General features: G+C 40.3%; 1 protein-coding gene across 2 annotated transcripts in view; it reads left to right on the plus strand.

The window, feature by feature from the left end:
* Positions 1–23,146, plus strand: part of EMB1030 (Alanyl-tRNA synthetase, class IIc) — a 348,351-nt gene that overhangs the window by 253,071 nt on the left and 72,134 nt on the right. For both annotated transcript variants that reach the window (XM_089405768.1, XM_089405769.1), the window contains one exon: positions 5,332–5,541. In XM_089405768.1, the coding sequence (XP_089261894.1) occupies positions 5,332–5,541 (210 nt within the window). The remainder of the gene's footprint in view (positions 1–5,331; positions 5,542–23,146) is intronic.

The following is a 23,146-nucleotide window of genomic DNA, read 5'->3' on the forward strand; positions in this document are numbered from 1 at the left end:
GGTATCACTGCTAAGGAAATTCTCTGTGGGGTAGGCCAGTTTCGGCACCTAGATTGCACTCTGATCTTGCTTAATATGAAAACCCTCAGATAGATGCAACGATTTTCCCACATTGGGTTTTTCCAGTGACATTAGTCCAAAAATAATGGTGTCATATGGCGTGTTTGTTCTTGTTTCTTTTAGTTGCTGATCTGTAATATGTTGAGCATGCACTGGTGTTTATTTTCAATATTTACTTTGTAAATAACTTGTTAAAGAAAAATAACAAGTAGGTAGGAATAAATCAGATAAAGTGCATGGAGGGTTTCTGACTAAGTAAACCTAGAAACTTCAAGATGGTATCAAAGCGTGATTGCATATCACAGGAGGACTAAAAGACATCAGCTGAGTGGAGCAATAGTAGCAGAAAACAACTGTCCCGAGGTGACATAAGCTGTTTCTAGCAGCGTAGAAGCCGAGAAGTGTGACGCAGAGCCAGCGAGAGCCACGCAGAAGAAGCCAAGAGCTGTGCAGAGCCTCAGGGAGGCCAGCGTTGCTAACGTAGAGGGGCTGACACAGTTCACAGAGAGGCAGTTGCTGGAGTCTAGAAGGCTGCAGAAATATTGCAGAGTGGAGCTGGTGAGGTGTTGTAGTCAGAACAGTACCTGACAGAGCAGGGCCAGAGGAGTTGTTATCGAGGGTTTCTAGCCAAGGAATCTGGATCAGTAGTGTCGTTGCACAAGACGATCAGAGTGGGGGGCATCTCGACAAGTGGCAGAAGGATTTCCAGGAGGGAAATCATGACTCAGAGGGAGTCCAGAATAGAACTTCCAGACGGGAAGTAGAGACTCAGAGGAGTCGAATAGAGAACTTCCAGGAGGGAAGTAGAGGAGCGTCATGGCACTACATAGGGTAAGAGACCAGGATAGACTGGACAGAGCATCGAACTTCGCAGTCGGGAAGGCCAGAATCTTATTAATGCTTGACATGAATTGTGTCAAGAACTTCGCCTTGAAGGTTATAACTATCCCAGTCGACCCCAATGATAACGATAAGTACGAAGAGGCGATGGTGAGGGCCAAGTGCATTATCCTTGACTGGGTCAAGGATCATGTGGTACCACATATAGTCGAGGGGGAAATGACAATTGAGATGTGGGAGGCTCTCAAGAACCTGTACCAACATACTTCTGTGCAGAGAAGAATGCTACTCGAGAACCAGATGAGGTCATATCAGATGAAGAAGGGTCAAACGATTGACACCTTCCTCGGAGGACTGAATGAGATCCGAGACCAGTTGACTGCTATAGGAGCGACACCGGATCAGGAGCTTATGGTGAGGACAACCTTGAATGTTGTCTCAGAAGATTGGGAAGTGTTTGTCTAGAGTATGCTGCGCAGAGGGACTCTCCCACCTTGGGACGAGATGTGGGCAGCTCTTCGTCAGGAAGAGATCAGACGGCAGTTGAAGACAGGGAGCAACAACAAAGGGATCAAGGTCAAGCAGGAGGAGGAGGATGTGGCGCTATCATCTGAGGGAAAGCAGGAGAAGCAGAAGAAGAAAGATCTCTCCAAGATCAAGTGCTTCCACTGTGGGGAGATGGGTCATTATGTGACTTAGTGCCCATGGAAGAAGAGTAAGGGAGAGTCTTCCGAGACTAAGACAGCGCCAACACGGGCAGAGAACGAAGTTTTGATAGATGATGACTGTGCCATGAGTGCGCACACACCAGTTGAGCGAAAGTGGCGAGACATCGAGCTGTAGTCAAGAGGACTATAGGCGATGAGGGGCAGGATCCTTGAGGTACCCAGCCTCTTGGATTAGACCTTGCTACAGGAGCCCCGACGAGGAATAGCAGGACTGGCTGAGTGGGTAGAGACGGATGCGGATGGAGCAGCAGAGAGAGCTACAGTGCAGGAGTCCCGAGACAACGCAGAGCTAGTAGGCTGCAACAGTGCGAGAGGCACAGGGTTGTTGCACTAGTGCAGGAAGGCACAAAGAGGCGTGCAATGGTGCGAGATGTAGGGAGTTGATGCAACAATGCAGAGGTCAGAGAGGGAGCACTTGTCAGCGGCAGAGGGAGCTTTAGCATTAGAGGGTGTTTATAGCCCAACAGGGAGGTCAGTTGGGAGATTAGTTACTTCTCAGTGACTGAGTTACAGTGCAACAGTGGGCAGCATGATGCAACATGATGAGGTGAGGTGCAGTGCATATGCAGTGGTAGGAGGAGGGACCAACAACATCACAGATGCAAAAGGAGCTGTCGTACAGATGCAGCAGTGGCAGTGGTAGAACCATGGGCAGCAGTACAGGATGCAGTAGTGCAGAGGATGTTGGGTAGGAAGGCCTAGGATAAGCACAGGTACCGATGCCGGATGATCAGAGTAATACTCAGTGAGGAGTATTGCTAGAGCATAATCCTCGCTAAGAGGGAGTGCTGATTTGGGGTAGCATCGGATGTGCTCTAGCCACGAAATTTGGTGAAGAGGTGGGGCACATGAGATCTCCAATACCCAGAAAGGGTTTGGGCAGATTCTAAACAGATTAGGAGATATTAAAATAATTAATATTTTTAATGGAGTCCCTAAGTTTAAACTTAGGGAAAGTAAAATATTAATGTGTATTAATATGAATTTGTGTTAGAGTGGTCCAAAAGATATGGATCAAGAGAGGCATTGAGTACAGAGAGTCAGAGAGGCAGAGTAGTGCCGGGATGATAGCAGAGCAGCCAGAGGTAGAGACGCAGGAGCAACCAGTGCTCATGCAGGGCCGTGCAGAGGCAGCTAAGTGCTGCGTAGAGCACCAGAGGGGCCAGCGTAGCTGACGCAGGGTCTTCTGGGGCTGACGTAGGCCAAGATAGGTTGATGTAGGGCCAACGCTGGGCTAGGAGAGGCTGACACAGTCCAGATTTGGCAGACGATGGGGTTTCTGGGGCAGATTGGTGCTGAGTAGTTGTCGGAAGGAGTATCCGGGGTTTTAGCCAGTAGATTTGTCAGAAACCGAGAGGTATCACTGCTAAGGAAATTCTCTATTGGGTAGGCCAGCTTCGACACCTAGATTGTACTTTGATATTGCTTAATAAGAAAACCCTTAGATAGCTCCACCGGTTTTCCCACATTGGGTTTTTCTGGGGACATTAGTCAAAAAATAATGGTGTCATATGGCGTGTTTGTTCTTGTTTCTTTTAGTTGCTGATCTGTAATATGTTGAGCATGCACTGGTGTTTATTTTCAGTATTTACTTTGTAAATAACTCGTTAAAGAAAAATAACAAGTAGGTAGGAATAAATTAGATAAAGTGCATGGAGGGTTTCTAACTAAGTAAACCTAGAAACTTCAACAGGGTTTTGGTTGTGGTGATTCTGGGCCACTACCCCATTCTTGTCACTTGGTCTAGTAATAGACTTGTGAGGTAGCCCTCTCCAAGCCTTGCTAGATTTTGCGGCAACATTACCATAATTGGGAGTATAAAGACAGTATAAAAAATGGCACTGTTGATCAATTTTCAGTATTTTTTTCTTGTCTAAAAAATTGTATTATGAAGACCTTCAACCTTAAAGTTTCATTTTAAGATCAAATATTCCAAATATTGTTGGTAAACGAATGTGACATGTAGGCCAACAATCCCTAAAAAAGGGATGAAATTTTGCCTTTTTGGAATGATATGGATTTAAAATGTCAATGAAAATGGTAAATTGCATTTTCTAATGTTGTTCCCTGCCCTATCATTTGAAACATGTGATTCTAAGCTCAAACACTATAAGGAATTATGACAAATGTTACATTTATCATTATCGGCAATTTATTGTTGGGGGTCCGAAATTTAAATTATCAGCAATATCAAGGAAAATCTCGGAAATTATTGGGAAACTTAAAAAATACAAAAGTAATCATTTTTTCTTCAACTTTTTATTCTTTTAAAGCAACATCAACATCAAACAAAGTTCAAACACATTGTCACACAAATATGAGAATAAAACTGCATTATAAAATGTACAAGATGTCAAATGGTGCATTAATCATTGATACTGAATTATGATATTTGTTTTGAATCATAAGTCCTGACAAGATAATACAAAATCACATTAAAACAAAAAAAAATGTATCTCATGAGATGATCATCTTGAGGCATCTAGATACCATAATAATAATCCGATTATCATAATGCTCTAGGAAGGTGTGGCCAAGGATAAGGTTTCCCTAGCCCTTGGGAAGCTTGTGGTTCCCATGCAATTCCCTAGTTCCTCTCTCTAATCTCTCTTTCTAGCAGTATAAAAAATTGATTTCTTTGCAATAAGGACAATGTCCGGGGTAGCTATAGGGAAAATATCCACTTCATGCCCTAGGCTTTTGGCAATGTGGTTTTTCAAGCAGGTGATTCTACCAAACATTTCCATTCCACATTGCCTGCAACTCAGCTTTGTTCTAACTTCTATTATCACTCTCACATGGTTCACCATACTCTCACATTTGGACCAATGGCATTGCCATTTTGTAGAGCTCTGATTTATTTTTAAAATTTAGACCTACAACAGAAAACAAATGCAGAATTTCAAAAATACATATCCACAAAAAGCTTGAAGAATGTTGTAATTAAAATATCATACCTATATAAGTATTGAATCTCTTATTATAAAAGGGCAAGAAGAGGCAGACTCCAAATTTATACTAGATCTTAGAAAACAAAGAAAAGGAAGGCAATAATTTTTTTACATACCTAAAAATATGGATATGGTATATTGGAGTAGATCTCCACTCCACAACTGCTCCGCTGATGGCAAAGGAAACTATGGATTATCCATTGTTTGCTTGATGAAAAATGGTCGCAAGACTCATACTACCCTCAAAGCTCAATCTTGGCACAAGAAAAAATGAAAATGACCATCAAAAACCCGAACCAGAACATTATATTTCTGTTTCCAGCAGTGGAGCGATAATTTCCCTTCGACTTGCGATAATTTTGAAATTATTGTGATAATTTCAATTGGGGAAAATTGTAGAATGATAGAATCAAGCCGACATTATAACAGCACAAGTCCATCAGTTCTCTCTGTTGGAAGCAAAAATAAATGTAAATTTTTTTGGGGATTACAAGTTTCTTTCATTAATTTGGCTTTTTTAGAAGTCTTAGTAATGCTTGCGAGTCTGTCATAGTATGTTATCTTCATTTTCAAATTACAACGAAGAGTTTAAGGAATTATCTTTAATATAAGATGCCAAATTTTTTGAAGTGGCTGAAATGTGAGTTAAACAAATGTACTTTTATGCTGTCTTATAAAATGGATGTAATGCTAATTATAATCATTTTCTCTCAATCATGTAACATGTTTGCTTTATTTATTTTTTTCACCAGGTTAGGGTTGTTGAAGTTCCTGGAATATCTATGGAATTATGTGGTGGTACTCATGTCAGTAACATTGCTGAGATTCGTGGGTTCAAGATAATTTCAGAACAGGGCATTGCATCAGGAATTAGGCGAATTGATGCTGTTGCCGGGGAAGGTTTTATCAACTATACCAACTCTCGAGATAATATTGTGAAACAATTGTGCTCTACTTTCAAGGTATGAATTCTCCTACTTGTATGTGGCCCAGAAGTGGATTTTCCCAGATTTATTAGGAACAAATTTGTCAAATTGGTGTGCCATCTCCAGAATAAATCTGGTAGTGGTGCTGGGTTACTGATAAAAAAGAATTCAAGAGTAGAGCTAATGTTGAAAGAAGCAGTAGCAGCAAAAGGTCTCCATGTAACTGTGTTAATGATGTATATTACAGTTCCAAGTTTCAGACTTCATCCATGTTAAACGTATCTCTTACATATTTAATTCTCACGTGTATATATATTTATATGGATCCCTAAGATTTTCATATTATGTTGCTTAGTTTTGTTTCGAACAACCCTGATTTTGTTACTTCTGTATATCTTGCAACTTTAAAAGTGTTGCACACCCATTTTTGGGATGCTATTGTTTGTGCTAAATGGATTTTCCCAGATCTATTAGGAACAAATTTGTCAAATTTGTGTGCCATCTCCAGAATAAATCTGGTAGTGGTGTTGGGTTACTGATAAAAAAGAATTCAAGAGTAGAGCTAATGTTGAAAGAAGCAGTAGCAGAAAAAGGTCTCCATGTAACTGTGTTAATGATGTATATTACAGTTCCAAGTTTCAGACTTCATCCATGTTAAACATATCTCTTACATATTTAATTCTCATGTGTATGTATATTTATATGGATCCCTAAGATTTTCATATTATGTTGCTTAGTTTTGTTTCGAACGACCCTGATTTTGTTACTTCTGTATATCTTGCAACTTTAAAAGTGTTGCACACCCATTTTTGGGATGCTATTGTTTGTGCTAAATGGACCATTAGTTTTAGGTGAGGTAGGATTTTTAGCGCTTCCTAAATATAGCTGGTATTGGACCTAGAGATATATGAAGCATGTGATGCACCCTGCTACACTTCATATTGTATGAGGTCCCCATTGTGATTTTCATCACATTGGTAGTGTTTTCTGCAGGTACCTTGAGCCTTTGATGGATTTGAGGGAGATACACCTTTATGGAGACTCTTCTCTTCTTGTCATTTGATTATTAGATGGGGATATCTTGGGAGAGGACTCAGTCTTTTTGGTGGATGGTCATCGTTGTTGATGCTACGTTCAAGCTCTTGGATCATTCTCTTGAGTCTTGACACATGGATGTTTGCTATTTTGTGTGTTATCTTCTTCTTGGAGCATCTTAGTGACTTTGTATGATTATTTTATGATGTTCTCATTGGGAGTGTCAAACACATACATAGCGGCAATAGAAGATGAATGATAAGCACGAGAGAGTCTATTATTGACAATGATATATATTTATAGTACATTCATATGACCCTTGGTTTCGTATTCCAAGGTCTCTTGGACTTCCTTAGACTATTCAGCGTCCACATCAACCCTTAGAGGATTAGGTGTCCAACATTCCCCCCCTAATCCGAAGGGTTATGTATGAGTCCACGAAGAGAGCTGTAATACAAAATGTGCAAAATTTCATGGCAGCACTACGCTAAATGTGCTTTCTGAAATGTTGGTATAAAGGGAGGTGGTTTAAGGATGACCACCAACACTGGAATGCTTAGTGCAGTTCCCGGAACTCTTCCAAATTTGGCATGAAGTTGAGGTCTTCTGCTAGAGGAAGTGCTCCTGATGTTTTGAATAGGGAAACCTTCAACCATGAAAGGGAGGTCTCACCCTGTGATGGTTTAAAGATTACCAAGAACTCTGGAATGCTTAATGCAATCCCTGGAAGAGGCATCACCAACTGAAGGCATGCTCAGGGGCATCTTTGTCTCTGGCTACAACTCTGAATCTGGTATGGCAGGTTGTGGCTCAGGCTCGCTTGATGTGGCTTTGAAGCTTGTAGATGACCATCATTTCCCCCCTGTTAGATACAAGGTGAGATGATGGAGAAAACTCAACTGCAAGACTGTTCAATATTCAAGAACAAATCCTGTTGTATGAGTGAAATATCTTCTTGGTTGTTGAAGCCCATTGCCAAGAAGCGATCCATCCAAGATGAATCTTTGTTCTTGTAGGAGGTTTGTTTTTGAAGCATCTGTTTGAAGAATGACTCGTTTTATGACAGTGCTTACATGGATGAAGATCAAAACAGTGATCTTTCATATGGCCAACTTGGTCACAGTGTTGGCATTTCACAATCTGTTGTTGTTGCTGTGGAAGAGGCACAAAATCTGGAATAGCTGAAGGTGAACTGTCATGAAGGAATCCAACACTCTGAAATTGGATGGGTTTTGAGTAATCTGGAATGTGAAAGGACACGTCCTTGTCATATCCAAGACTAGTTCTGTGCTTGTTGTGGACAAGTTCTTCCCAAGGTCTGATCACTGACTTGGGAAGTGCAGACTGAACTTTTGCATCTGCATGTACAACTGCTGTTTCATTGGGTACTAAATCTGAATGAACTTCAACAATATTGGCTCGCTGTTGATGGGAGTATATCTCAATGTTCTGAATAGAATGATGCTTACGATGTTGTAGCTCTTCTTGTTATAGCTTTGTCTCAAGCTGCAAAAACTCAATATTCTCCTGTGCATTTTGGAGACAAATTTTAATATTGGAAAGAGAGGTTTTGTTGATCTTAACCATCTCATCAACAGTGGAATGTATTAAATTATTCAATAGTTTCAATACATCATCCATTCGATCCATTTCAAACCAATATAATCAGAGAAATGATGTTATCTTCAGCTACAAATTGACCTATAAAATGATAAATAGCTGCAACTATTAGATGAGTAGCAAGATACCAATATCACCAAGTCACTGTAGCAGACAGTGCAGTACCAATTTCAATGCAACAAATGACTCGCTGCTTCAATGCACTTACTTCTCAAACTTCTCACACTACAAAAGAAGAGCCAATCTTCTACTTTCTTTGCAAATGAAATTTGTCAGTTCTAGAGCCTACTTGCAAAACATCTTTTTTTATTCTAGATTCACAAATGCAATCATCTTCCAGATTCTTGACATACAAATTGGTGAATTTTTGATCAGCAGAAGGTCCAATCCTATCATTCCTTTTAATGAACTTTCCCACATATACTTGCTTTCCCTCTAACAACATCCCATTAACATTCTCAATGGCTGCGTTTGCAGCTTCCTCCATTTCAAAGTGAACAAACCCATATCATAAACCAGATGTTTCAGACAAGAGGCAAGTGAGAAAAGAATTCAAACTTTCTTAGTAACTGCGGAAGATGTTAACATCAACAAGTATGTACTTGATGTTATGACAAACAAACTGCAGAAACAAAGTTATATTTCTAGCCAGTTTCTATATGATATATGATTATTCTCAATAACAAATGAACTTTCCTGTATCATATAAAAACTGACAAACTATATTGTCAAATACATATAGCACAATGCATGTAAATCTAAGATCTTTACAATAGACCTCCGAGAAGGAATAGTACCTTCAATCATTTCTTTCAGACTAGTAATGCACACAACAATATCCCTAATGAAAGAATGCATGAGAAATAACACTTGAACTTTTGTTCAAGTAGGTGGAGATTCGATTCGATTAATAGTTTATAAGCACTTGTTTGATCTCTATCACTTTATTCTCCTTCAATGGCCTCCGCTCAGAGCTGCCCTTTGAATTCTTCTTATTTTTGTTTTGCCGGCACCGTTCTTGTTACAGTAGATACTCAATCCACGAACTTTGTCCCGAATATTACATTGGCATTGTTAAACATGCCTTCCTTTAGCGAAACAACAATAAACTATGAATATGGGAATTAAGATTTTATCATCCTTCCAATATTTTGGGTATGACTGAGGTCAAGAGCAACATCAACCCTTGAAACCTAAATGGTAAGACCAACATTCATAGGCTGCTCAGTGTTTTTCTTCCAGCAATCTCTGTCTGCAATGCAGCTAGTGGACAAAATTAATATGAACCAAGCATATTATGGACAATCTTTCCGATATCATGATCCACAATTTAGACCCTTGTGGCATTGAAAATGGACAACATAACCAAAATGCCGACACAACAATCAATGCACCCAAATAGCATACCAAACAGGGCCGACCTCCTCAGCAGGCAACCACTCCGAACCCCTTCATCATCAACTTTGAGCATTAGATTAAATATTTCCAAAGATTTCACATCAAACATAGGCAACACACCATCAAGCGATTTAGGATCAACGGAAGTTCAGCGCTTCATTCTAGCCTCGACTATGTGCACCAACCCGTTCATTAGAGCGCTGCTACAAGCGAAGAAAGTTTGCCAAGAAGAAGAAGGACGAAGTAGTGGTCCCTGTTCAGGCTTGAGAAGGTGATGGGAGCTCTCCAGATGCGGAGTCCGAATCTCCAATTTATGATGGATCTAAGGAAGAAGAGCAGATACAAGAAAACTCATTCCTTGATACACAAGGATACCAGAACCATCCCGTGGAAAGCACTGATATCAGTTTAGGAGTCTTTGACAATAGGTCTGAGAGTTCATTTGATGTATTAATACACGACAATAATGGCCTCACTGAAAGCTCATCTCCATTCACTGATGCAGTCGAGCCTCATCCTGAGGAAGATACAGATATTAAGATGAAATTTTCCGCTCAATCCTCAGAGAAATATAGCAGCGATGAAACCTACGAAAGTGAACTTGATGCTAGAACAGACGTTGCTTCGGTGTTTACTAGTTCTGAGATTGTCGGTGGAGAGTATTAGCGTATGGAGTGATTAGAGTGAAGAACACAACATTTGCAGTGGAGTTTTCGATACCAATGGTGGTATGACTATGGTGAACCGGGAGCACGGTGTATGGGGCATTATGCCTGTAGGAAATCAGTTGGTATGGGTGGCAGCATACCAGTTGAAGGAGCATTTAGAGAGCAGCGTATTGGGGCCAACAGGTAGACTGTGCGTAGGGAGCCATCATTCAACCAACGCCACTAATTATTAAAGACACCATTCAATAAAACTAACGCAGAGGACAGAGAATATGGCATAGAAGTCTGACAGGAGTTATACTACAGAAAACTAATTTGAGACCTGTGCTTTGACCGGTGCAGATAGATTTTGGAATATTTTAGACAACGCTCAGGTCTGACAGACACATAGAGAAAGACCACAAAGAAATAGTGGCTCAAATATGGGCAGGGAAAGATATCATCTGCTTTGATACCATGTCAAACACATACATGGCAGCAATAGAAGATGAATGATAAGCATGAGAGTGTGTCTATTATTGACAATGATATATATTTATAGTACATTCATATGACCCTTGGTTTCGTATTCCAAGGTCTCTTGGATTTCCTTAGACTATTTAGCTTCCACACCAACCCTTAGAGGATTAGGTGTCCAACAGGGAGGAGGGGGTGTTCTACATGGTCTGCATGTTTTGAATGTGTGATGGGGCATCTTGATGATTGGATCGTGTTACCACTTTCTTATGCCCCCTTCTCTTAGGATGCTGATGTGCTGGGGTAATGTATGTTTCCTTGGTGTGGATTTCCTAGGTGATACAACTTTGAGATACTAGATATCACCCAGTGGGAGATGATAATTAGTACCTTTGATGTACTTTTTCTCGTAAATATGAGTTAGAAGTGGGTAGGGGGAGGGCATGGGATACTACATCTTATATTTTCCCAAGGTTGGATGATATATATGATATATTAGTCCATTGATGGTGGTAGTGCCCTAGGTTGGAGCTTTTATGGGGTGTGTTGTCGCACATAATGTCTAGGCACCACGACAACGACTTAGATCGGGGGCTGTCACCCTGATCTCCAATCTCTCTATTTAAGTTGTCTCCCTACAACAAGATAAGGGGGGTAGACTCTATGGAAAAATGGAATGAAGAAGAACTAGTTGGGAACCAACCAGTTCATGAGACACAGTGAAGCGATCAAGTACTTGATTAAGATTTAGCAAGACTTATAGGATTTGATTAGATTTTAAACGATTGATACCAGTGCCTTATGGAGTCAACGATCTTGCTAGGGAAATGAAGACCAAGTAATCGATTAGCAACTGTTGCTTAGATGAATGACTATCTTATATGAAATGCAGACCCTAAAACTAATGTGAGATGCAAGAATCTTGGTTAATTTTAGTTAAATGCCTATCTAAGTTTTAACCCTTCGATCCTTTCTATATTGAGCCTGATTTCGTAGTAATTGGCAGAAAGAAGATAAGGTGAAGCACACTAAGGTGTGATTAACGATACCTCTCCTGAAAATCTAACATACCCGGTGCCTCCGGTGCTGCAGAGAGCTGTGGCTCTGACGACTGCAAGGTCACCGTTTTAAGTACTATTAAAAGCAGGCTACTCAAGCAAAGATGGATGGATACCTATCTCTCTATCGACCAAGCTTATGCTTGGAAGTAAATTTTAGTTATGCAAAACTAACTTAATATGCAAATGCACGAGATGATTAGAAGATGAGATGAAGTTGAAAAGTGTTTATGCTACGATCTGATTCAGAGTTATATATCAAAGCCCTTAATTGTCAAAATGAATGTTCACTTCACTAGACAAAGATTGAAAGATAAAATTCTTAGCAATATCACAATTAGACCATAGGGTTATTTCAAATCTTCCAGATTCTTTTTAAATGCAATTGTAGCTCAAAGAGAACGAAAACGTCTTCACAAATTAATATCAGATGCTCGAAAAATACTCAGTTTATGAAACAAAAGATATGCATTTTATCACAATTCCATGACAGAGTACTTAATTTTCAGAAATTAGTTTTTAGGACAACAGTAAGAAAAAATTTATGACAACAACAATATGACAATGAAAACAATAAGCTATCAATGATATCTTTATGCCAAAAATTTACCGAATTTTTTTCAAATTTGCCCACATGAATTATCAATTTTTTTTTAGCCTGTTATGATGTGATTTCCAGAATTATATCAGATCTGATATACTTATTACAGCCATCAATTAAAACATAAAATAAGCCTAATGATGAATGCCCAACTCAAGAAATTAATTCCTTAATGTATTAGACAACTTAGGAATTGATTTTAGGCTAACCCACATGAAATTTTTCCACTATTATATTTCAGACTTCAGAAATAGAATTATTCAGGGATAACAGTGACCCAAAATGTAGATATAGGCCAAATTCTTGATACACATCAAACATAAATGACTTATTAATGTATTTATCGATTTTTTAGTTAATTTCAAACCACTTAGATGTGTTTTTCACCACAATTAGAAAGGTATATGACTGTTGAAGCAAACATTGAGGAAAAAGATGGTTTAGAGATCAAACCCTTAGGCCCTAGGTGTAAGGCCTCCGAGTTGCAGTGCGACGGGCGCCGGGCAAGGTCGTGCACGCGGGCGCGGGCGGGCGCGCTGAATGGCGGAAGTGCGACGAAGTTGCGACGGACTGCGGAAATAATGCGACGTTCACAAGAGTTAAATGCGACGATAACAACAACACTTATGAATGCGACTAAGTGTTGAGGAGATTTATATGCGACTTGGAAGGAGGCTGCGTGAGGGCATGGCCGACTGTACAAGGAGCGATTTATGGGTGTGTGGATGCCAGTTTGGGGGTCGGCCAAGGGGCTAACGCCCACATGAAGGACCACACATGAAAACATGTAAGAAGCATATAAAGAGGACATGCGTTGAGTCATTTTGGACATGAAATTCGCACTTGGAGAAGTACGCATAAGGTAGAGGGTAAAGTAGTGCGCAGAAAAGAGGTAGTGCGCATACCTCATGCGCAGATCTTAGAAGGTGCACTCAAGGTCTCTCTTGTAACCAGTTGTGGATTGGGTAAAAGTGTGCGGTTGTGCAGTTTTGTGCAGGACTTGGCTAAGGGATCTTGGGTGGCTCGGGTGAGCACCTCCCTTCGTGCAAGGGTGCACATGTATGTAAAAGGCAGGTTGCCTATCTATTGTAAAATTTGGTTAAGTGTGAGACTTGGTTCGGCCAAGACACACTGGTGTATTGTAATCTGATATTCTTAATAAAATTGTCGGGCAGACTCACATTACGGGGAGTTGCCCCTCCCCTTTATACTTGTTGCAATTGTTGTTGTTCTCGGTATAATTGCATGATGATAATGAATGAGTATGGGCTTCATTAAGTATAAAGGATAATTGCATTTTACTTAGTTGCGAAACACAAGCTAAGTATGTTAATGTGAAAGTAGGCGTAGTTCACGAATGTTAGTATTGGTGAAAAGAACGCGTTCGGTGGTGTCGCACCTTGCTACAAGCGGTTGGAAGACTACCGCAGGTGTAGGGGCGTGACAGTTGGTATCAGAGCTTGGTTGGAGCTGGTGTTAGAGCAGGGTTGCTCGTGACGAAGTGCAAGTGTGGGTACACTTGGAAACTTGACAGTTGATGACAGTGGAAGCAGGTTTAGCAGAGGTGAAGCTCAGTGCTTGGACCAAGCTGAACGATAAGGCATGGCAAGTTTGGGAGAAGGTGGAAGGAAGCTCTTGCTTACCTTGGACAGGTTGAAAAGGTTGAAGGAAGAGAAGCCCCGTATCCGTGAAGAACTTGAAGCCTTGGAAAAGAATGTTGAAGAAGAGCTTCTTCAACTTGGTTGGACAATGGAGCAAGGTGAAGTTGCAGATTGTGCTATCAAGGAAGAGGAAGCCGTGATGATTGAAGATGTTGCAGACATGACCATGATGGAGGATGAACTTGAGGATGATCAAGTTGGACCAGGATCGTGCAGTTTGTGGACATGGATGAATGAGGAAGAGCCTCATGATGATGAAGTAAGTATTGATACTTGTGTTTCATTTGGGCATTTGGTGGATGGACCGTATGCAGGGAAGGGCAAAGCCAGTTTGCCTATGCTATGGAGGATCTTGCCATGGATGACTAGGATGAGGCCTTGTATGAAGAAGCAAGGATTGTTGGCTGTTGCAGGACTTGTTGGGGTTGTTTGTGACCTTATGGTAGAAGGTGCAAAGGCCCTTGACAAGGGTGGAACATGATGATCGTTGTGGAGGATTGGGTCATGCTTTAGCCACATGGCTAAGTGCCCGGCATGACTCATGGACAGGTTGAGGAGGGCACACACTTGTGATGATGCTTGGGTGGACTTCTCATGGCCAAGACCAAGAGATAGTCTTGGTGGACACTTTGGTGGAGGAGCTATGATGGAGGGACTCATGACATGATGATATGGTTGGGTGACCGAGTTCACTAGACCGAAGATTGAAGACTTGGATGGGGATGACCGATGGTTGTGATGAGTCTACTTGGTTGGACTACATGAGCAACTTAGTCATGGACATCAGGTTGGAGGCATGGAGCATGGCAGTCTTATGCAGAGACATTATGCGGGAGCACTTGTAGAGGTGTCATGGACATCCAATGAGGAGTGCCATGGCAAGGATGTTGTGCAGATGGATTTGCTAGTGTGACATGGAGACTTATTACTTATGAGTTGATGGAGAGGCTGTACACTCTTGTACAACAAGACCGTGGACTTGGATGGAGTTGTGAGCAGATTATGGAGCATTCCTACTACATGGAGATGTTGGTTGGAGATAACTTGTGGAGCTCATGATGACATGAGATTGTTGTGACTTTTAGGGACTTCATATGGTGGACTTAGAGGATTTGATGCATTGAGGAGCTGAGGTCAGGAGACTTTGATGCAATATGGGATGCATACTTTCAAAGTACATGTATGGACATGGCTTGGAAGAGTGACTTGATGTAGAGGATCGATATGAGACACTTTGAGGTGATGGAGTTACAACGATGATGATGGTGCCTTGGTGGCTGCACTTGGGCATGGGTTGAGCCGAGACTCAACTACTTTTCACACATGATGATGTTGGGATAGATGTGGCTGATTTCATATAGCACATTGACACCAAACATCATGGACAACATGTTGCAGATGAGGTGGATGGAGTTCCGTGGACCTGAGCATGGATTATGGAGATAGATTCTTGATGAGTCAAGGATGTGGCAGGATGTTTTGAGAAACGACTGATGGTGGCATGAGGATGTTCACTCTCATGGTTTGAGCGTGATAGTTGGACTGATCACCCGACTAGTTCAGGCATGAGGGCTAGCAGTGGGCAGAGATGTGTTAGCATTATGTTGGAGTATCATGGCAACAGTTCACATGAGGACAAATGATGAAGACAAGAGGTCAGTAATCATGGATCAAGATGACATCTGATGGAGAGCATACCGTGGAGATGCATACCTTGGTATGGTGAGCTTGGTGGCAGTTGGTCACTAAGTCGAAGCATGATGGAGATGAGGCTCTACATATGTTGCAAGGGTGTTGCTTTGTGTGGAGGAGTCAACATCATGGATAATGATGATCTTGGTGGATGGCTACCGGGATGGTATGTTGTCGAGGACGACAACGATTTTAGGTGGAGGAGGATGTAAGACCTCCGAGTTGTAGTGCGACGGGCGCCGGACAAGGTTGTGCACGCGGGTGCGGGCGGGCGCGCTGAATGGCGGAAGTGCTACGAAGTTGCGATGGACTGCGGAAATAATGCGACGTTCACAAGAGTTAAATGCGACGATAACAACAACACTTATGAATGCGACTAAGTGTTGAGGAGATTTATATGCGACTTGGAAGGAGGCTGCGTGAGGGCATGGCCGACTGTACAAGGAGTGATTTATGGGGGTCAGCCAAGGGGCTAACGCCCACATGAAGGACCACACATGAAAACATGTAAGAAGCATATAAAGAGGACATGCGTTGAGTCATTTTGGACATGAACTTCGCACTTGGAGAAGTACGCATAAGGTAGAGGGTAAATTAGTGCGCAGAAAAGAGGTAGTGCTCATACCTCATGCGCAGATCTTAGAAGGTGCACTCAAGGTCTCTCTTGTAACCAGTTGTGGATTGGGTAAAAGTGTGCAGTTGTGCAGTTTTGTGCAGGACTTGGCTAAGGGATCTTGGGTGGCTCGGGTGAACACCTCCCTTCGTGCAAGGGTGCACATGTATGTAAAAGGCAGGTTGCCTATCTATTGTAAAATTTGGTTAAGTGTGAGACTTGGTTCGGCCAAGACACGCTGGTGTATTGTAATCTGATATTCTTAATAAAATTGTCGGGCAGACTCACATTACGGGGAGTTGCCCCTCCCCTTTATACTTGTTGCAATTGTTGTTGTTCTCGGTATAATTGCATGATGATAATGAATGAGTATGGGCTTCATTAAGTATAAAGGATAATTGCATTTTACTTAGTTTCGAAACACAAGCTAAGTATGTTAATGTGAAAGTAGGCGTAGTCCACGAATGTTAGTATTGGTGAAAAGAACGCGTTCGGTGGTGCCGCACCTTGCTACAAGCGGTTGGAAGACTACCGCAGGTGTAGGGGCGTGACACTAGGCCTTGAAGATCACTTGCCCAAGTTGCCAAAAAAATTTCAATACCTGAAACACAAATTTTTACCAAATTTTCTGCAAAAACCCACCAATGATTAGCTTCAAAAATTTAAATATTCAAATCAGAAATGGAGCAAGGGGAATCTAGGGCCAATGAGAGTTAGCACAGGGCCAATAGAAGGTAGATCTGGGCTTAGGAGCCCCAAAACTTGAAACCCCTATTCTGAAAAAAATATTTTTCTTCAGATCTTCAGATTTATTGCAAAATCTTTAATGGCTGACCCTGCAAACAAATTTCTGACTTCAGATCTGAAGATCTCTGTGGATAAAATTTCATATCTATGCCTGCAAACAATCTTTGAGCCCAGATCTTGCCCTCTAGGATCTAGATCTAGCTTAGATTTGATGATTTTCTTGGCTGATTTCTCAGATCTAATCTTGCAAACAATCTTTGAGCCCAGATCTTGCCCTCCAAGGTCTAGATCTAGCTTAGATCTGAAAATTTTCTTGGTTGATTTCTCAGATCTATTCCTGCACAAGTAAAAAGAGAAAAACCCAATACCCAATATGTACAAAAATAAAGAAAATCCCAAAACTCAAGTGTTAAAATTCAAAATTATGTTACAAAATTTCAGATCTACACAAGTAAATAACAAATCTATACAAATAATTTATAGATCTATCAGATCTGAGGAGTATGAGTCCAACTCCGCTCCCAGATCTAATAATCTAAGGCTCTTAATAGCCAGGTTTATCAAAATTTCGACAAAATATTTAAAAGATTTTGAAATTTTAGAGAGGTACTAGCCCAAAAAATCCCTGTAGAAAAAAGATTATCATCAGATAAATCCTGAGGCTTATATGAAGTAGGCTCTTCAGAAAATATGTGTTGAGAGTTGGTTGGTCCAACTAAAGACTATCCTCAAACGCTCAATGAGAACCTGAGAGATCTTCTGCAAACACTAGATCAACTATCAAATCAAGTAGAGAAATATAACAACAATAAAATTCTGAAGAAATAGAGATACCTGCTACTTCAATCAAAATTAAAAATGTTAGCCTAGATCCAACAAACTGAATAAGATACCTATATTTAGATTATTTTAAGAGAGCTATTGATTGATAGTTTTCACATAATATTAAGCAGAAATTAAAACAATGTTACCATAAATTCATGAAGAGGAACACTGCAGAATGTTGAAACCCCAAAGACTTTTGCATTAATTCAAAAAAAGTATACAAGAGAGCTTGAGAGCTTAGAAGGTCGGATCATTTGACTGACAAACGACCTCCTATTTAAAGATAAATCCTCCAACGAGTAGTTCGAGTGATCCTTGTCAAAGCAATCTTGACCGTTGATGATGATCAAAATTTCTTTTAATCTCATCCGTCAAAATTTCAAATTATTGAGGAAATTTGAATTTTTCAATTAAATGCATTTTAATTAATTCAAAAAATAAAATTTTGAATTAATTTCCTCAAAATTTTGACTTTGACTTAACCCCAGGGACCAAAGGCTTAAAATTTAGCAAAATAATCAATTTACCTTAGTCCCTGGACCTCTAAAAAATTAATTTTTTAGGACCAACGAATTTTTCCTTCAGAGCATTTACCTAGGACCTAGAATTAATTAAATTTATGGCTTAGGATTTTAATTGATTTTGGCCAGAAAATTTAATTAATTAACCTATGAGGGGATTTATTATTTTTTTAACCCTCAAGGCACTTTACATCATGATTTTTACATTTTTTACATCTCAAGGGGGGAGATCCATTTGCAAAAGACCCTCACAGACTACCCAGTTTTGCGACACAAAATATAATCTAGTAAATAAAGCAATTTGTAATAAAATAACCTAACCAAATAGTTAAGATTATTCCCAAATCACTTTTACACAGACTCGATCTAGAACATTAGAACTCCCCTAAGATCTCAGTGACAAAATTTATTCCGACTTTGGGGTAAGGCTGAAGGAAAACTCTGCCGACCATCCGAGAATGCATCGGTGAGACAAAAAACCTCTTGGAATGTAGATTGTCACTAGAAAAATAGGTTTACCTAGGTAATTACATACATAACACGAATCTGCTGAGATTATTTACATTATAGACATGCAGACTGGGTTTACATTATAAGATGATGATCAAGCTGACGATGATAGCTAGACGGCATGAACACATCGATCAGGCACTATCCCTTTTGCGAAAAAAAGGGGGTGTACTGCTATGGGTTGTTGACACGTAGTGGTCAACAGGGTTCACTCCCTTATTGGCATACATGTTCATGGTGATTTAATCATTCAAGGATTATTAGAGCTGGAGTATGGTTATTTGCCTTTGTGTACACATGTTGAGGATGATTTAACCCTTCAAGTGCTTTGTTGACCCTATTTTTCACACTTGGAGGTTTGTTGATGAAGTACCCTATGCTATTGAGTGTTTTTTCATATTTGAATGGGTGTAATTGGAGAAGGTTTGAACTTTTATGTGGAGTGCTTCCCATTTTGGCACTAATTCCAAGGCATGCTAACATTATTTTATACAATTTTGGAGAAGATGGCACACTTTTATAGGGCACACATCCTTGTGTTTATTGAGCATCAATATGGAGGTTTTTATAGAGGAATATTTTATTTGTTCATTAATGAGTGTAACTGCCTTTGCACACTTCTCTTCGACACTCACTTGTGCTCATAGTTTGGGGAATCATTTGATGGTTTTGTGAAACAACACATGGTTTTGGCACATGTGATGGAGTATAAGTACATTGGAACAAATTCCTAAGTCACATTGCATATAGAGGATATTTTATTATTTGTTGGCAGGTTGGGGTGGCTCCATGGCACACTCTTCTAGGGTACACCTCTCCTATGTGCTTTTTCATCATTAATGCATTGTCATTTAAGCTACATTTGGCATTATTTGAGCTACATTTGGGAGGACCTTCATCTCTTTGACTTAGCATATTTATTATTTTATCTAGAAGTTGTTATAGGGGTTTCTTTTAGTTTGAGGGATGTGTTGCACTTGCAGGGCCACACATGTGCCTATTGCATGCATTTACTTGGTTTCACTTTTATTTTTGGAGCAACTCCTTGGAGGGTGCACACGTAGAATGTTTTCCTATTTCTATTTGTGGAGAGCTTGTCTTGGAGGAGTGCACCCTTTTATTATTTTATTTGTTTCTTGGATGGCACAAATATGCAGTAGAATATTTTATTATTTCATGGAGCCTGGCATGTTGGAGGTCGTAACCACTTCAATGCTTTATCATTCATTTGACTAGTCTCATGGAAGTAGTTACTTGCAGAGCATTATTTTATTGTACTTTTTGGGATTGTGGTTATGGAGCATTCTCCTAAAGAATTATTTTGTTGTTTCTCTCTTGGGCATTGTTTCCCTAGATGTCAACAAGGATACATACAAAAACTTTTCAGCATTTATCACCACCCTTGTAAGCCCAAGGTCACAAGTCAAAGCATTGTAACAACCTTGTGATGTTTTGTATTAGATATCCTAGGCATGTGTCTTGTTCACATTATCTATATCTTGTTGTCTTGGTCGGACCATGGTTCATCCCTTGTAGTTTATTTCAAGTTCTTCTCATCTTGTATAGGTTTGGAGGGCTCCAAATGAGCTTACTTGACGACTCATGGTTTTATGTGAGCCTACTTTTGTAGGGGTGATCACCAGTGTATGGGCCAATATAGCGCATGTCATGGTGCACCTATGTATTTACCACATGGTTAGAGTTTATAGAGTCTATAGGTGGCCTTGTCTTTGGTACAATATTCCTTAGACGACTCTAATACATGGCAATCTCATTTTTGACAAATTCCCACATCTCCCAAGGCAATGTATGGTTCCCAACGCAAATTGGTTGCAATGATAAAAAGGTCAACCTGGTCTCATACTGTTCAGTTTAATGAGAGGAATCCATGCCACATTGAAATTTTCTAATCAGGATTGGAGGTGGCTAATTATAGTTTGGTCAAACTTGGTCGACAAGTCAAATAGGTTTCCAGTGGATAAAACAAGGGGGAGCATTGGGCATATTTTCACATGCATTATGTCAAAAGTGATTACTCAATGAGGGGAACATAACCCATGTTTTAGATTTTCCAAATCCTCAAGTGCATTAAAGATCATCCATTTGGGCATAATGACATGGCAAGGTAGGTTTCTGGGTGGCATAACAAGGGAAAATCTTGACAAAATTTGAGTAAAAAATGGTCTACAAAATGAAACCAATCTCTTAGTCTCTTCAAATTCCCAAGGGCATCAGAGATCCAACACAATGCATGATAACATGGTAGACAATGATGATGTGGCAATGCAAGGCATAATTTGTTCAAGCAAAGAAAGACCCAAATGAAATCAGGTCGAGTTATAATAAACCTGTGAAAATTTCAAACATGAAATTCTGCTATAGTAACTGATTTATTTATGCTACTTATTTTCCACTATAAGTTATTTACAAAACCCTTCAGTAAACATCAAAGTAAATTCTACTGCAGTTGTCACATAATAGCATAGAGAAAAGAACAGTGAAATACAAGCACAAAAATCAATCAATCACATCAACACAATTGTCTTTGGACAATAGTCCCCGGAAAAACCCAATGCGGGAAAACTGATGCGATAGATGAGGGTTTATTTATTATTCTTCAACAACTATCTCTTTACAAGGAATGATTAGCAGAACATAGAGAAACCTTTGTGAAAACACCTGAGATAACTTTTCTCCACCCTTTGGAGAAATTCTGACACCCAAGAGACCCTCCAGCCACCTCTGCATCATCTCTGCATGAGGACTGCGTCCCTCGCTGCGCTGCCTCTCTGAGCTGTCCCTTTGATGCACTACGTCCCCTCCTCCTTAGTCTCTGACTGATGCTGATACCCTCCTCTTCCTTCACCCTACAACTCTCCCTTTAAAATCGAACTCTTACTTCTTGAGAATTGATTTCCCTCGGGTTACTGAGTGTTTGCTTGGTGTATCTCCAAATGACTCTCAAGTCTTCATTTATACTTTTCTTGTTGAGATATCAACGAACATGATCTAATCTCTAATCAACGACTAAGATTAAACTAGAATTGATCCTCGTCTCTTAGAAGCTTCTCACCCATATTTTCATTAATACCCATTAATATTTTAATTTTCCTAACTTTACACTTAGGAACCCCATTAAAAAATATTAATTATTTTAATAAAATACAATCCGAGTGGAATTTCACTAGACGATTTCTGGGTCTTGGAGATCTCGTGTGTTCTAGCCCCTCCAAAAAATTTTGGAGCTAGAGCACATCCGATGCTACCCAAAAATCAACACTCCCTCTTAGCGAGGAATGTGCTCTAGCAATACTTCTTAGCAAAAGTATCACACTGATCAACAACATCGGTCTTTTGTGTTGCTGATGCTCGGCCTGCTGCCCATGACACTGCCATTTTCACTGCTGCATCTATACTGCAGCTCCCTCTTAAGTATTGCACTATCCGTTTCTGATACTGAATATGATTCTCAATCATCACCATCTTCTCTCTCAAATAAACAAACTTTGTTCTTCCTAGAGCCTTGGTGAGAATGTCTGCCACCTGTTCTCCTATCGGAGTGTACTGTAACTGTACTTCACCTCGTTGGACATAGTCTCTGATAAAGTGACATCTGATGTCAATGTGCTTCGACCGATCACAAAAAACGGGATTCTCAGAGAGCTTGATGCAACTCTGATTATCACACAGAATGTTGGTCGCTTCCATCCTTCTCCTGAATAGATTCACAAGCAACTTTCTAAACCATATGGCTTCCCACGATGTTGTGCTAGCTTCCATTTATTCAGCTTCAGCTGAGCTTAGAGCTACGGGCTTCTGTTTCCTACTGCACCAGGAGGTCATTCCTAATCCAATGTTGAAACAGTACCTAATGGCACTTTTTCGATCTACTGAACTTCCAACCCAATCTGCGTCAGTGAACCCACTCAGTCTGATATGATTGCCTCGGGTGTACATTAATCCATTCTCGACTGTTCCTTGTATATATCCGAGAACATGCTTGGTTGATGCCCAGGGTGCCCTCTTCGGTTCCACCATGAATTGACTGAGGGTGTTGACAGCGTAACAAATGTCTGGCCTAGTATTGACTAGATACATCAGGGACCCTATGAGCTGCTTGTACAAGGTGGGATCTACTTCTTTATCTTCAAACGCATCAATCTTCTTCTAGTTCGTAATCATTGGAGTAGCCATGAGTTTATAGTCCTGCATTCTAAACCTTTTTAAAATTTCTGT

This window comes from Pinus tabuliformis, chromosome 2_2 (genome assembly GCF_031772625.1).
Source record: "Pinus tabuliformis cultivar Carrire ecotype Pingquan chromosome 2_2, CPIR1, whole genome shotgun sequence".
Lineage (NCBI taxonomy): Eukaryota > Viridiplantae > Streptophyta > Pinopsida > Pinales > Pinaceae > Pinus > Pinus tabuliformis.